At 49.1% G+C, this 16,256-nt stretch overlaps 3 protein-coding genes; all 3 read right to left on the reverse strand.

Moving 5' to 3' along the window:
* Positions 1-439: 439 nt before the first annotated feature.
* Positions 440-2,844, reverse strand: GSTUM_00005768001 (uncharacterized protein). XM_002837822.2 has 2 exons: positions 1,858-2,844; positions 440-1,806 (listed from the first exon to the last, which is right to left on the reverse strand). Exons 1-2 carry the CDS (start codon positions 2,459-2,461, stop codon positions 644-646), a joined length of 1,767 nt encoding a protein of 588 aa, XP_002837868.1. The 5' UTR covers positions 2,462-2,844; the 3' UTR covers positions 440-643.
* A 2,530-nt stretch (positions 2,845-5,374) lies between these two features.
* On the reverse strand, positions 5,375-7,411 carry GSTUM_00005769001 (uncharacterized protein; the record flags this gene model as incomplete). XM_002837823.2 has 4 exons in its annotated part: positions 5,375-5,716; positions 5,834-6,025; positions 6,086-6,119; positions 6,220-7,411. One exon carries the CDS (start codon positions 7,409-7,411, stop codon positions 7,196-7,198), a length of 216 nt encoding a protein of 71 aa, XP_002837869.1. The 3' UTR covers positions 5,375-5,716; positions 5,834-6,025; positions 6,086-6,119; positions 6,220-7,195.
* Positions 7,412-12,148: 4,737 nt separating this feature from the next.
* Positions 12,149-14,987, reverse strand: GSTUM_00005771001 (uncharacterized protein). XM_002837824.2 has 5 exons: positions 14,730-14,987; positions 14,211-14,647; positions 13,556-14,121; positions 12,509-13,440; positions 12,149-12,415 (listed from the first exon to the last, which is right to left on the reverse strand). Exons 3-5 carry the CDS (start codon positions 13,576-13,578, stop codon positions 12,324-12,326), a joined length of 1,047 nt encoding a protein of 348 aa, XP_002837870.1. The 5' UTR covers positions 13,579-14,121; positions 14,211-14,647; positions 14,730-14,987; the 3' UTR covers positions 12,149-12,323.
* Positions 14,988-16,256: the final 1,269 nt, after the last annotated feature.

Raw genomic sequence — 16,256 nt, forward strand, 5'->3', positions numbered from 1 at the left:
CATGCCAGGGAAATTAGGCTCACATCCACCAACTCGAATTCTTAATTCGGGGGATACAGGCAGAATTATTTGTGGTTACCAAAACTTCATTTATCCGCTCAGTACTACTGCTGGAGTTGTGGGCTGTGGAGAGGAGTTCCCAGCCAGGCGCTCAACTTTAATCCGGCGTGGATAACTTAAGAGGGTGTTTAGCTAGGTGCTGCTGCATAGTTCTTGTGCTTGAATAGGTGGGAGTAGAGCCATCGGATATCCGAAGGAATATTATTATATAGGAAATTCTCTAATCTGTCATCTCTGTTTTGTTGCCGATCCCTCGCGTTGTGTCACAGGCTTTGAATGTAGATGGTAGCATCGGGGAAACGGGAGACTTCAAGCTTCAACCTAAAAGATAGGTATATGAAAGAGGTGGGTACCATACAGGATAGCATACATCAATGCGCCAATAACTGTGTCACGTTTCCCATCAGGTACAATTTCGTGAGCCCATCCCATAACCCAGTTCCATACAAAAAATAGCAGGGAAAAAAAAAAGTAAAAAACATCACGTCATGAGAACATTACAATTTTCGCCGCTCATGTCCTGTATGCCCCCTCCTCTATCCCCTCCATGATTCTCCAACCCTCCCACATTAAATTGCACCCCCTACGAAGGCCTAATCCTCTTCCCCCTGCCAGCTTCCCCCGCCTCCTGTGTCAAGGGCACAGTCTGCCCTGGAGCATTTAGAACAACAATTTTGCGCTTTTTGTTGGATTCGGGTACGTCCTTGGCTGCGGTGGTGTCCTCGACACCTTCTTTGGCGACGTTCTTCCTATTGACGTCTTTATCCTTCCCATCTACACCCCTAGCTTTAGTCCTCTTCCGGTCCACCTCCGGCGAGGGGGAGGTGTCATCCTCTTTCTCCGCATCTCCACTCTCATCACTGTCGCAATCATCCTCCGAGTCTTCCTCCTCCTCGTCGCCAGGTGGAACAAACTCCCCGTCATCCTCATCATCGCTGCTCTCAAATTCCAAGACCATTCCAGGAGTGAAATACTCCTTTCTCATCTTCTTCCTGATAACCTTCTCGCCGTCGAGGACGCCCCCAGCACTAGAATCATCAGAATCACTAGGTTTGACCCGTGACCTCTTTCCTAGAGTGCTAAGCAATGAAGCAACCCGCGCTTTGGAAGGCTTTGCATGTCGCATTTTCGGCCTTTGAATCGATTTATGTGCCGTTTTATTCTTCTTGTCAGGTTTGGCTTCTTTGGCTACTACTTCGTCTTCGAAGCGTACAGAGCGTCGGCGCTTCTCCGGCTTCGCTGGGACCGGTCCAGCGGTAGAAATGCCGGATGCGGCGGCGGCAGTTGCGGCATCTTTGAGGAGGGTCTCTGCGCGGGAGATGCATTGCGTAAGGGGCTGGGAATGGCCCTTGTTTGCTGCAAGGAGCTTTAGGAAACGGAGGTGGCCGCGTAGTTGGGAGGCGTGGATTTCATAGACGCGGTTCCAGGGGATGTTTTTTGGGGTGGTGGCTGTCGGCTTGGGGGAGCTGGTGGAGATGGCCTCGGCCATCTCGACTTCAAGCGCAGGGGAATAGGTAGCTTTGGGAGCTGATCGCTGATGTGAAAGTGAGCGGGGTAGGGTTGTATATAGTGGGTCTGATGGTAAGGGAGGCGGTAGGTGGACAAAATTGTCGAAGGGCCCCTTTACAGGGGTGGCACTGGTGGTAGATGGGTTACGTGGGTTACGGGTTCCGGGAACGGAAAGTTTCGATCTGCAGAATTTGGGACGAAAAGTCGAAGCTAACTGAGATCTCGGAGAAGCGGGAACTGGCGCAGAGTTAGCTGTTGCAGTTATCTGATACTTTAGGACAGACAAACCAGCTGCGTTAGCAGAGTAAGAGCTATAGGATGGCTTGATGGAATAGGGTAAGACGGGGGAGCTAGTAGCCCCAGAGAAAGCGGGTTTTTCTGCAGAGTCCAGGAGCGATTCACGCAACAGCTGAGCTTCGGCTGTATTGCTTCTCTCTAGACCACTAAAAGCACCAATACCGGAAACCGTGAATAGCTTGGACTGAAGATCGCTAACGAATGGGAGAGCGAAGTGGGTCTTCTGGTAGGGAAATTGAAAGAATCCGGGTGCAGGTTTTGTGTCCGAGTTTGTGAGACAGGCAGGATCAGTAGACTCAAGATCCTTAGCTAAACACACATGATCCACAGACTTGGCTGTCGCGCTAGGGAAAGGAGAGGTGGCAAGTGGTGGTGCGAAATGCTTGGTTTGCTGATAGCTTCCGTAATACTCGTCCTCGTCCTCGGAGCCGGAAGTGGATTTTTCGCTTCCGGAAAGATAATCCTCGGCAGCGTTAGTCGAGTGCGAATCTCCCGCAGTGCAAATACCCTGTGCGTAATTTATGGAAGCGGTGATGTTGGAGGGAAAGTCGATCAAGGGCTTGAAGATGAAGTTAAAAGCTGCCGCAAACGACATGGTTAGATGATGACGACGTGTGGGTGGTGAGTGGGGAAGGTGGTGAGGTGAAGTGGACAAGGAGGAAAAGAAAAGGCGGAGGGTTAAGACGGCGAAGGAAGCAAACATGAGGAGGTAAACAAGAAACTGCCCTAAGGAACAACCATCCATCACGAGTTCATAGGGAAAAGGGCAAGAGCGCGCGAACAATGACAACAGTAAATTCATAAACCTTGCCCCAAGCACTCCAAGGGTCGCTCCAAGTTGCGACGCGATATAACCCACCTATGAAAGAGTATGATATTAACGACGACCGCCTGAGGCAACCGATGGCGAATAGGCAAATAGGGCGTCACCGTGGGTTGAAACAATGATGATCGACAATCGCAGGAAGGCTCCCGGATGGTGGTGAAAGGGTTGATGATGATTACGGGTTTTGGCGAGATGGAAAATGACGTTCAGGGACGCCTTGCTCTTGGCAATTAACCCTAACCCTACCCTACACCTGATCTGGCGATGGCATTTGTATGGCGGGAGCGCGTAATCTGCAACTGGAGGGGATCCTGCGCGCGAAACCCGAGTTGTGGATGAACCACCAGTCGATTGGCATCACAGAGGAAGTGGGGGAGTTTTTTTCAACGTGTAATTCCCAGATACGACGCGACAGGACTTGACGAAAGTGGGTTTTTGGTCGCCAGTCTGAGTCATCTTCGTGTTCAAAATCTAGGCCCCGGGCCTCATTAACTGCGGTACCATAAATACGGTATCATAACCTGACAGCTCAATTTTGTGAAATTCTATGGTTATCATACCTCCCAAGCTCTTCGATCCCCCCCATCACGCCCAAATTTAACAAAACGGCCCTGGGCCGGGCCGAGGAAAGCCTTCATCTGATGATAAATTAAAGGCGAAACCGGAGAAGCGATTCCACTGGTGTGTCTATGCTAGTCCCGGGCAGGAAGTATCCGGAAACCGGGGATTCGCAAAATATATGTCGCAAAGTCCGTGCTTATCAGGTCTGAGCGCCCTCACGAACCCACGACCCACACTTCCGGATACTCGATTACATCTTGTCTGGGACGAGTACTAGTACAAGTACTGTTACAGTCTCCACCGTAGTCGTGACGAAACTGGGCGGGCGACGAACAGGGGGTGATGACAGCCCTAAGCCGAATTCGAATATCAAAAAAGATCTCTGCACAGGGGGCTGAGTACATGTGTATATGCCAAAACAAGGCAAAGTCAAAGGACAGTAGTGAAACCACTTAGTAGCAATAGGTCCGATGAATATGGGGAGGGCAAATGATGTAAATTAGAGAGAGAAAATGAAGACCGGGAACTCAGAGGTGTTTCTCTCTGACGAAGATAAAGTCAAGTCAATTATTGAGTCAGAGGTAGTAGAGTCAGAAGAAATAGTCATTTTCGTATTGAAGAAATATAAAAGCTTAGAAGAAAGGAACAAGAAGTATGTAAATCGATACCTTTAATATTCCGCGAATTTGTCAGCTAATTGCAACCGCTATGATGTCCAACTCGATTCATTCCGAAGATATATCAACTTTGCGATTTAATCTAAGTCACGCTAGAGACTATACTCGCTCAGAACGAATAAAGCTAGCTTTAGCACAGTATCGCACAGAATTGCGGTATTTCGAAGCCAATCCTTCTAGCAAGAGACCAGTTGTGCTGCAGATAGCCAAGTTATATGATATATCAGAGGCAACCTTACGGCAACATATAAAGAATCCGGGACAGCAAACCAGTGACGAGTCAACAAAAAGAATACAGGCCCTAACAGTAGTGGAAGAATCGATACTAGAACAGCGATTAATCTTCTTGGATGACGCCAATATACCTGCTGACCGGGACACATTTTACCACCTAGCTCATTCGCTTCTCAGTCGCCGTGACCCAAATAGACAGCTCGGTCGTGACTGGATAAATCGATATATCGAGTGGCATCCAGATATTAAATATGTCTTAGCAAAAACTATAGCAACAAACCGAGCAAATGCACAAAGTTGGGATATAATGGATGATTTCTTTGCAAAGGTTAGTTTTGTTTACTTATTCTAACTTTTGTAAAATAAAATAAAAATACCTATTACATTAAATACATAGCTAATCAGGATATTAATATTAATAAAAAATTAGCTTGACCATGCAATTAAAAAGTACAATATCGCACCACGAAATATCTACAATCTGGATGAGAAAGGATACCAGCTAGGAATTGGGAAGGCAGTAAGGCGAATAACGAGGGTTTCACGAAAGTCACAAGTTTATAAGGAACACCAAGTATGCGAGTCTTGCACAGTAGTAGAGTCAATATCTACTGATGGATTCAGTCTAACACCACTAATTATTTTCCGTGGCGAAAATCAATTAGCTGGTTGGCATAAAACAAAAAAAGAGATGAAAAATATTTCAGCCGGAAACCTATGCGAGGTATGTTTAAGTCTAGTCGAGCATTCTTTTACTACTTATACAAGTATACAATAGCAATGATTAATATTAGGTGTAGGGTATTTTTGGAGTGGAGAATGATAATATTCGATGGGTTCGGATCACATGTGGACTACACAGTTCTTGAGTATTGTTTGGAGCACAAAATACTGCCGTTATGCCTGCCTGTGCATACTTCACATATACTACAGCCTTTAGATGTTGGGGTGTTTTCTCCGATGAGTACCTACTATTCGCAGGAAGTAAATAGGTTTCAAGTTCCAGTCGACAAGGACTTATTTCCAAACCTGCTTGCACGAGCACATGAAAAGGCGTTTACAAAGGACAATATCCAGGCCGGGTTTCGAGCAACTGGCATCCATCCATACAATCCTCTTATTATCCTCAATACACTTTCCCTCCCAGAGCCAAGCATTCCACCTGATGGAGGTCGGCTATGATCGTGCGCAGATGTGGTCCTAGGAAGGTATGTTCTGGTTCATCATTTCTATAGAGGTTGCTAGCTACCGGTTCACTTTATAGTGAAAACTCTGCTCGTACATGTGAGCCCTAAATCCCTGCTATGCCCTATACCTCCATGCGTGCCCTAATATGCTTTCTCCAGTGCAACATACTACTACTGGGATTATTATACCATCACCACCATCCCATCCTCTTCCGCCGCGTCCCACAGTTTTGCAAAACCCTCGCGATCTCATTGAATATCAGCCAAAAACACCAACGACTCCTCGATCGATCCATGACCTTTATGTAGATGCGCTATCGGCAATTACATCCAATAGCCCATCCTCCATAAAGCTTCGAGCAGTTCTGACAAAGTTAAAGATGTCAGCAGAGAAAAATGCCGCGCAAGTTGTAATGCATGAAGAGGGGGAAAGTCATTTGCGTGAGCAAATACGGCAGATAACAGACAAGGGAAAGACGGACCGGCGGCAGTTGAACTCTGATTCTGCATGTGTTCTAGAGAAAGGCGAAGTTCTAGCAGATCTCAAACGGCGACGAGATCAAAAAGATTCTGAGCAAGCCGCCAAGCGTAGGAGAAAGAATTCTCAAGCCCAGTCACGACTGGGTAATCCAAATCCTGCCCTGCAGGACACGGCCGTGACACACTCAAACTCTCTGCCGCCATAGCGAAGTTTAGTATCTGAACTCACAAAAGCTGGAAGATGAAAGACATACCAATTCATTGAGGAGGAGTGGTACATTCTTTTTACTGGTATATTTTAGCACGAATAATTTTTCATTTTCATTTGGTATTTATTAGTTTTTTGTATTAGTCTTTGCTTTTCTTGGTTCTTGGAATCTATACCTACACTCATATCGTACTTTAAATATTTAAACCCGAATTTTGAATTCCCCTGGGGATCAAATCCAGGGGAAATGGGGTGGAGTGTTTGTCGGAAAGGAAAGAAACAAGGTTGTGGTAATTTCTTTGTCTGGTCACCGGAAAAATAGAACGGTTGTCGTTGCCTTATCCTCCAGGTTAGGGTTGATACCCCCCCCTGTTCGTCGCCCGCCCAGTTTCGTCGCGACTACGGTGGAGAGTGTACTCGAGTACAGTGCCTCCTGGGGGTCACATGATTTCCCGATCTGTTGTTTTGTGAGTTCGATGGGCATTCCCAGATGATAATTTTACGACGGAAATCCAAAGCTTAGCTGGGCGTTGATTACACCCCCACAACCAAGTGTCATATGCTGATCCTTATGACTGAGTGGGGTGATGGTGGTTACAGTACCAGCATTGGCCGGTTTCATACTCAGCATCAGCATTTCGAACGATAATACCATACAAACCATACAAACCGTAAACACAGGGTATGGGCAGAAAATGTCTTGACTGTCAACCGAGTTATTCCACCCTCAAACCCAGACCCCTGTTCCAGCTTTCTGACCAGACATTTTTCAACCATCGAGCTTGATTTAACATGAGTTTGGCCCGCAACCTTCTTAATCCAAGCAGAACCAATTCCAAATATCAATCTCTAATCTGCTAGTCACTACCTCAAAAACACCCCTTACTCCACTCCACCCACCCCCTAGAATACATCCACTTCTCGGTGGGCGGCGGCTGTGTGGAATTCACCTCCCTTCACCGCAGGATCTTTGTGAACATGCTCTCAGGAACTCGCTACTTCAGCGGTGGACTGTATTCAAATCCCTCATCTCCATCGCTACTAATCTTGAGCCCATACATATATCCCTTGGGCATACTCTTTCTGTCCTCGAGGTGACTGTTAACCCTTCACTCTTACCATCCCTCATTATCCAACAATGATTGTCTCCAGGTCGTCAGGATTCTTCGGATCTCCCTTGAGAAGGTTTATGGTTATGATGGACTATTTTTGTCGTCGCGTTCCAAGTGAGGTTTACAGGCTGGACGCCGTCAACCAGATCGCCTTTGAGTGAGTATATGAAGGGGCTATCGCTGGTTTGCTTGGGCACGTTTACCACTGCCGGTAGCGAGGCATATAGAGGTATTATGAGGGTGGCATCTGGGAGGTGCATTTTGCTAGATTAGCTTTTGGCGAGAGTAGTTGTAGATTCTGAGAATTTATACCTGCTCGATTGGCTGTTTATTTAATAGGGGTTTGTTTCCTCTTGCTTTTGGAGCCGTGGTGGTCTCGGTATGGGGTAAACTTTTACAACCGGGGAGGGCGCCACTTTTGGCCTGGGTCCTTAGTTGTTGGTTTTGTACTACAGACCGGGACTGGGCCAAGGTTCCTTAATGGATTCACTGGGTGCAAGAGAGATTGGTTAGAAGATTTTTTCTTGTATGTAGATGTACCAACTAGATATCGTGCATTTCCGGTGACCGAAGAGCTATTGAAACCATGCGAGAGTAGTCCCCTCGTTCACTGATGGCCCGACAAGTTGACTGCATCAGTGAGTGAGACCCTGACATCCCGCGGAGCGGAGAAAGAAGAGAGGCTCGAAAAATCTTGACAGCTCCGTTCACAATAGAATCAACGATTCTCCATATTATTGCCAACAGTGTATGCGCCCCTACATCCACCCAACAAGCCTTTCTATTCATCCAACAGTAGGATTGGGTTGAGCAGGATTAAGCAGCCACACGGGTAGGGCTCTAAATCCACTCATTCATGTTATTAGAAAGACTGCATCTGACTCTGAATCTGAATCTGACTTTGACCCCGACCCTTCCCTCGCCATCCCGGCAGCGTACGAGAGTGCGGTAAGGCCATATTTGTCTACCATATCGAGGTTGACACCTTCCCATGCACGTAGCAGGTTCACAACTGCCTCATGCCCGATTGCCAGAGCCTACCAGATTGGTGTTTGGCCATCACCATTCTGCCTATCAGGGAGGACGTCTTCCCGACCTAGTAACAGCTTCACCACTGCCTCATGTCCATTCTTGGTAGCAAACAAGATTGGCGTTCGGCCATCATCATCCGGCCTATCAGGGTTGACGTCTTCCCGCCCCAGTAACAGCTTCACCACGGCCGCATGTCCATGCTCGGCAGCAAACAAGATTGGCGTTCGGCCATAACCATTCGGCCTATCAGGGTTGACGTCTTCCCGCCCCAGTAACAGCTCCACCACTGCCTCATGTCCATTCTTGGCAGCAAACAAGATTGGCGTTCGGCCACCACGATCCGGCCTATCAGGGTTGACGTCTTCCCGCCCCAGTAACAGCTTCACCACTGCTTCATGTCCATATCTGGCAGCCCATAGGAGCGCTGAAGCCCCCGTATAATCTATACTGTTTATACGAACACCAGCCATCTCCGTCAAATCCTTCACAATCTCAACAAGTCCGAATATGGAGGCACAGTGAAGTCCGGTGAACCCCGAAAACAAATAACGACCAGTAATGGCTTCCAAGAGGAGTTCAATCGATATATGACACTCGTAGTGGCTAAAGAGCCTCAGTGCAAGCGTTTTCCCACCATCTGAGGGCTCCTTTTTCATATGGGCTCCCCAGAATAAGGAAGAATATTTGAGGAAGGATGTGTGTTGAGCACTCTTAAAGCCCAAGGCGGAAAGGGCCACCACTTGTCGCGAATTGAGATACGTCAAGCAGGTCTCCGCGATTGTCGAGTGGGGGCTCTGGAAAAGATCCGGATGAGCTGTTAGATACTCTTGGAGCGTGTAGTGTACGAGTCGGACAGCCGACCCTTCCTTATCCACCACCACAAGTCCTTGACAGCAGCTCAACACCGTAGCGATAGAGGAAACATTGTCGTAAATGTACTCAGTCAATCCGATTTTGACCGCCAAGGCCTGACACAGTTCCTCCGCCCCAAGCGGCCGTTCCGAATGAGATAACCACATCAATGCAGCCATCCCGAGTCTTGATTTCTGACCTCCCTGTGCCTTGATCCGATCTAATGTTGCACCGTAGGCACCTTCCAGGCCCAGCCCATCCGTCATTACCCTAAGCCTTTCTCGCCGCCCATGAATAGTAGTCTCCTGTAGGATCGCATCGAGATTCAAAGAGACCAACAGAAACCTAGATGTATTCTGTCAGCGGATAGCTTGTACAGGGCCTCACATTTAGTCGATCCTACTTACATCTCCGAGACATTTTCCGGAATCTTCTCTACAATTTCCGCCTCTAATCCCTCGTCCATCTCGTCAGAGATTTCATCTTCGTCGAGCTTTGTGTGGATGTATCGAATAATGTCATCCTTTCGAGGACTTATCGATACTGATGCCGCTATCCCAGGGATATGCCTTTCCACCTCACCACCAACATGTGGTCCCCCTGTCATGAACACTCGAGTGGTTGGAGACACTTTGATGACATCCCGGAACGAACGAAGGATCTTGGTGCGCTCTGCCGCACCACATTCGTCCATCGCGTCGAGGCAGAAGAACGTGCGCCGGGATGACGAGAAGCTCCCTAACAGGTTCACGATCTCACGAAGTTCCAGCCTGCGACCACCGATTACCCTTTTCTGCTTCTCGAAGGCATCCATTATTTCTCTCGGAATTTGCCTAAAACCAGCGACAACTTGTTTCAGCAGAGCACCCAACACACTCGTTGCTGACTGCTCCTTTTGCGCGGCAAAGTCGAAATAGAAACATGCCACAGCGATATTCTCTTCTCCGGCCTCGCCGGACCCATCGCACAAGGTATCTATTACCAGTGAACTGAAATTGCAACTTGTCAGAAAAAACATCCCGCTTTTTTCCTTTTCCCTCCGAAATCATGTCTCTCACCTGGTGTGGGTCTTGCCGACCCCCGGATTGCCGGAGCAAAATATAGTCACCTTCTACAATTCACCCTCACCACCACCTCTATGCCAGCTCCGAAACTCCTCTATCCGCAGAAGCCAGTCTCCCACATTTTCTACCCGGTTCTCCCTGATGTACTGATGCCGAAGGTTGGGGTCCAGAGGAGACAACCAAGTCGGGATTTCGGACCGGTCATCGGTGACTGTAATGTTATTTTCGTTGAAACAGTTGCTGTTATTGTTAAGAATGTTGGTGTTGTTGCTGTTATTACCATTATTGCTATTATATCCCGCGGAATCAGGATTATGAGGGAACCTAGTAACAAAACCAGGACCTCCAGACATTTTTGCTGTTCTTCACTCCTCGGAATGGTGGTGGCTAGAGGATAAGTTGGTGAGGTACTGTGCCTGATATGTGTTGGAGTTAGGTGAAAAGATTCCTCAAAGCTGAAGAAAAGCGGGGCACACCACCCCTGCGCTGGCAGCACCGCACCCAAGGACAAAGGCTGAGCTGCTTGAAACCAAAAAGTCTGGGCATGATAGCAATATGATACCAGCGCATCTCCGACCAATCCGCAGTTCAGTACAATCCTCGAGTACCGAGAATGCGACAATATTCTCATTCGCCACCCACGACTCGCCGGTACGGTAATTATCGCTCCAAACACTAATAGTACAGTACAGGTACCATTTTTGTTCCTTGTGTCGCCCCCCCTGTGCTGGTGGGGTGCACCCGCATCATGATGAACAGGAAAGTGGCTCTGATACTACTCGAACACAGCATCTGGCCACTCACGAATGCCATATTTGTTACGAGTATCCAGCAAGTCGAGTTTATCGACGTATCGCAGATCAGCTCGTGAATTGAACCATGCCATTAAGACAAGATACCGATAATTAAGTTTCTGTAACCTACGAGTAGTCAATGCCGATACCGGTATTGCTTGCGCACACGCCAGCAGCAAGTTACGCGACTATCAGTACTCGAGTACTCATTACCAGATACGACAATTTTCAAAATTCTGCCAATCAGGAGAGCTTGTTGCTTATGGCATCCACCCCCCAACATGCCAGAGACAGCAGCAGTTCCCGTACTCAAGTTGTGAATTACAATATCACTTCATGACATGGTGGAGGAGCACGTTTGTTGTCTCACGCATTTGTTATCTTGCCTTTTCCCTCATGCACCAGTGCCGTACTCATACTGTAGCCTACTCGTACAGCTGCGTCGGCAAAACTCCAATACCTGCATTTCAAGTATCACCATCCCCCCCCCCTTCTATTGTTCGGACGAATTGCAGTGGGAGTTTGCCGTGTCCCTAGTGGCGTACCCGACAGGAGTCATCTCAAAGGTCCTCGCTGTTCTGTTTGTCGCTACCGTTCTCGAGGTGCAAGGAAGGGCATGAGCGCTTCACGGACGTGGCTATAGTACCGGTATTGTAAATTACTGCACTGTACCGCCGTTGTCGGTCATACTCGAGTAGGAGGTACTGTACTTGAGTAAAGAAACTGCTAGAACTAAACTGGCCATACGGAGGCATATGCAACCATCTCCCATAACTACGGTAGACTACTCTAGACTATCGCACCTAAGCGGTCTGCATCTCCCGTTTCTGCAGCCTAACTTACTCGAGTAGTGACCTCGCTGCTCACTTATTCCTGTCACTAAGGTTTCACCCTCTTAAAGATAAATAGTAAGGTCTGTAACCACCCCTAACCAACCCCTTCCGCGAATGCAGAAAAAACACCTTTCTTCATAACCCTATACCCTATTAGGGAATCCATCGTGACTCCAGAGATCATTTCCCAACTCTTCACTTTGTCTGGCATAAAGGCAGGTTATGGCGGAACATAGACCAAATTTGTCATATAGTTGACCTTGGACATAATATCAAAAAGTGACATATACTACAAGTCGATAGCTGAGACAAGTTACTTTCCCCCGTTTCCAGTAAATTACCCTACAATTACAACCTCACCCTCAAGACTTTCTCTAACCTTTCGCACAATCAATATTCGAGAGGATGCTCAAAACCAAAAATTACGAAATCACAAGGGATATCTTGAACATGCGCCCGTCCGCCCGCCGCCACTACTAATACGACAACCCAGTCCAAAACGAGCCAAAGGAGAGAAAGAAAAAAAGAGCCAAGTAAACCAACATCTCATCCATCCATCCACCCACCCATCAAACCCAAACCTATCCTACAAAACCGCTAACACCCCCAAATCCTTCTCAAAATCTTCTCGTCGGCCTCGTCAAAGATACCATCTCTCATTCTCCAAACACCGACCAAACTCCCAACGCCTACTCACTCACCCGCAGCACCCCCGCCATTCCGAATCAACAATCAACACTCGCACAACGCCAACCTGGCGAAGAGCAATACGACAAACTCACCGCCCCCTTTAACAAACTCGCTAAATTCCCCCTTGGAGCTGAGCTTGCGCGCCCGGCCAGCAACCAGTTCCACCAGGGCCTCTCTCAATTCCATTTCGTCGCTACGTGCGATGAATACTTCCCGGGCGAACTCGATGACGAGGGATGGGAGCGTTTCCAGCGGCGTCTGAGCGAATTGAGTGCGGAGCTTGTGCAGTGCGAGAGCTGAAAGGGCGGGCATTTGCACGGTTGGGAGGCTGGCGAAGCGGTAGACCAAGAGGTTCGTGTGGAGGATGTGGATGTGGTGGGGTTCCTGGGGCACGGCGGGGGTTTTCGGGGGGGGTTGGGAGGAGAGGCTCGATGAGCGGGAGGTCTTTGGCGAGAGCACTGGGGAGTAGGATGGGAAAGTAGACGCCGAAGGCGTCGGCGGTGGAGAAGGTAACAACCCATTCGGAAACTTGAGCTTGCTACTACTACCACCCTGGGCGCTGTGGTCATTGCCATTCACCTTGGCGGTCTTCTTCTCCCCGTTTTTCTGCTCGGGAAAGTACTCCGACGTGTAGGTCGATGTGTTGTCCGCTTTTTCAAACACCGGCGCGGGCTTACCCCACACGCCTATAGCACCCGCCATAGCGGCGTACATGAGCGGGGAGCGGGGGAGATGCGCCGCTGGCCGAGTGGAATGCAGCAACGGTTGGTCATCAGCTTCTTCCTCCTCTCCCGGCTCACCGGGGAGCACGTAATCCCCCGTGTACAAAAATTCTAGCGCATGATCGAGTGTGGGAACGCTCACGCTCGACGGGTCGAGGAGGACATACGAGTCGCGGGGCTTACGCGATTGTAAGAGCGAAGTATACTTTGCCAGGAGCGGGCGGTGGACGGAGTACGTAAGGTCCTCCTCCCCGGAGTCGCCGGTGGGGAGAATGAGCCGGATTGTCGGGGCCGTTAGGAAACTGTCAAGCAATGTGAGCTTGCGCTCCCGCTGCGCTGTACAGCAGTACGAGAGTGTACATGACGCAGATGCAGAACATCGCAGTAGAACAATGCAGGACAAAGTACTGTACATACCTAGCAATAGTAGAACCAGCCATGGTAATGATAGGCAGAACTCTTTTCTCTTTCCCTTCCTTTTTTCTACCGGCACAGCAGGTATCCAATACCACCACAGTCAGACCAACTCGTTTCCAATCGACCCCCAGTGGGCGCACTGAGCCCTTATGAATTACCTTCCTCCTTACAATGTGAAAAAAAAAAATGAAAAAAAAATTTCCCCTAAGCCCACTCATCGTTTCCCCCCACTTCATTCCCCCCGATCACGTCAATTCACGTGCCCAGGCACTACGCCCCAAACAGCCCGATTCTACAAGTACTAGCATTGAACAAGTGCCCGTACTAGTGCACTACCGTAGACAAAAACAAAAGGCAGGGAAACTCCGCACTGCGGTTACACGACGAGAGGGGGCGAGGGCTGAACTCGAACCAGGGTTCCCTTTTGCTTTTGTTTTCGCGGGGAACCGGAGAGAGTCGCAGTGAGCGGCATCAGTCCTGCCAGGATCGTGTGGGAATTGGCGCATCGCGCATCTTACGATGGTATACCGGTAGTAGTGTGTTGAGTTAATTGGCTGTCCTAGTCCCTAGGAAGAGTGGTAATGGTCAGCGATTGGGGTTGGATTTCGAAGATCTGAAAAGCAGTACGAGTACCGTAGTCGAGGTTTCGCCTTACCGGGATGAGGCTCCAGACTTTGGCGAATTTGCTGGATTCCGATCACGCAATTTGGTATCACGTGTCGTTCTCAGTGCCAAGACTTGCGGAATCAACTACCGGTACAGTGCTCGAGTATGATATGGCTTTGTTTTTCGGGTTCAAGAAGGAAGAGTGTTGAGAACGAGGGATCGGTGATGGGTTTTTACGAATGCCGAGAGATGATGTCTCCGACAGAGAGCGTGGTGCGACCGGCATTGTCCAGGCTCCCTTCGCTGGCTGTCCTGACTCGTGGGTGTCGTATTAGTAGAATGGGACACGGGGACTACAGTACGGTACTCGGCCGGTTTCCGTTCACCACCTTTGCTCGAGTGCGCTCGCACGCCGTCAGTTAACTAGAACCCGAAAAACGGCCAACCTACTCCGTCAGACCATTCAGTTTACAACGAATATCACCCCTTCCACAGCTCAGCATGTCATATCGCCTAAATATCCAAATCTCCTCGATGATCCAACAGTGACGGCCGTAAATTAACGTACTTCTATAACTGCCACCATAACACCACCCACCAATCTACTACTGCTCCACCCGGCTCCCAAAACCCCCTACTGTACCACCCGACAACCTCCAGACTTTTGTGCACAATCAGTCACTCGTTGGTCCCTTTGCCCAGCAACTAAACCAATTGTGCCCCTGATTTCCCCTTATGCTATAGACCGGCCAGTCCGTTGATCGGCTACGACAGTACGTCTCCAGAGCGAAGGGTGGGAGGGAGATGGGAATTGGTTTAAATTATGCCAGGCTAAAGCAGATGGAGCATAAAACCGGCGATACTCGAATCCCACTTCCTGGTGTATCCCAGCCACCCCTATCCTCCAATACGATATCCCCGGGTGTGTCCACGGCCAACCCCCAGAGCAGGTACGATATTGTGAGGATGCAAAGTCCGAGCAATGCTTTATATCCCCCTCCTTCCCACAGTTCATGACCTTACCCCGCCCTACTAAACTCAAACAACAACCGCCGCAGAAGTCCCCCGAGACCTTCTCACTGTCCAAAAAATCTATTATCGTATACCCTTTGAAATACCGCCATCCCATTGCCGGTCAGCCCGTCACCCCCTAGCGCAGCAATGTTCCAGACATCACAAGACGCAAAATAATGAAAAATAGACACCATCGTACACTACGGAACTACAGTGCGTTTTTTCCCGATGGGGGTGTAAAGAGGGGGAGGAATCGACGAGCAGGAAATCCTAGGGTCAGCGCTGAGAGCCCTGGTGCCGGTGAACAGCCGCTCTGTTATCTCCTGGCGGTTGCGCGGGGGTTGTAGGGGCTGTACGGGAGGGAGATGCATGTTGCGGTGGTTTTGGTGGCGCCTGCTGCACATATTATACAAGTACCGGCCGGTTTGCTGGTGGTTGCGGTTGGCTGGACGGTCCGGTCTATGCAAGTACTAGTACATTGTCCCGCCGGGCAGTACTCTATTGCCCAATCCTTCCTGGCTTCCATGTGATGCGGCCTGCCAAAAGACGATCTAGCCTCCCCCCCCCATATCGTCCATTTTATTTGAATGCCTATGGAGTGTATGTTAGCTCAAATACCGGTATGTCGAATTGAAAGTGGGGATTATCAGGATGAAGGCTACCGTTGAAGTCTTGTTGGGAGACTGAGGACCCCTACAAGCCTTGGTCAGAGACAGTCTCATGAGTATAATAATAACCATCCGCCAAATACCACAGTTACCCTGTATGCATACATAACGTATTAGAAGTCCTCCATCCCCCCACATACCTCCCTTATCATAAAAGCAGGGACTGTCAGGGAACAGAGGAGCTGGGGTTCAGGAATTTAAAACCAGTGCGAGAACATGATGGAGCTAGTGGGGCCTGTTTTGTATCCATGTGCGCTGACAGCAGACAGCATCCGCACTTCTGAATTCGCCAGCGAGATTGTATCGGTAACACATCAAGAAAGAAAAATACTCATTTTCCCAGCCACACCAGTAGCTAAAATCCGACAGTCCTCCGGCTCCAGCCTTGCTTCCTTCCTCCCCGCATGCGCCGC

The sequence above is a fragment of the Tuber melanosporum genome (assembly GCF_000151645.1).
Source record: "Tuber melanosporum whole genome shotgun sequence assembly, scaffold_20, strain Mel28".
Taxonomy (NCBI): domain Eukaryota; kingdom Fungi; phylum Ascomycota; class Pezizomycetes; order Pezizales; family Tuberaceae; genus Tuber; species Tuber melanosporum.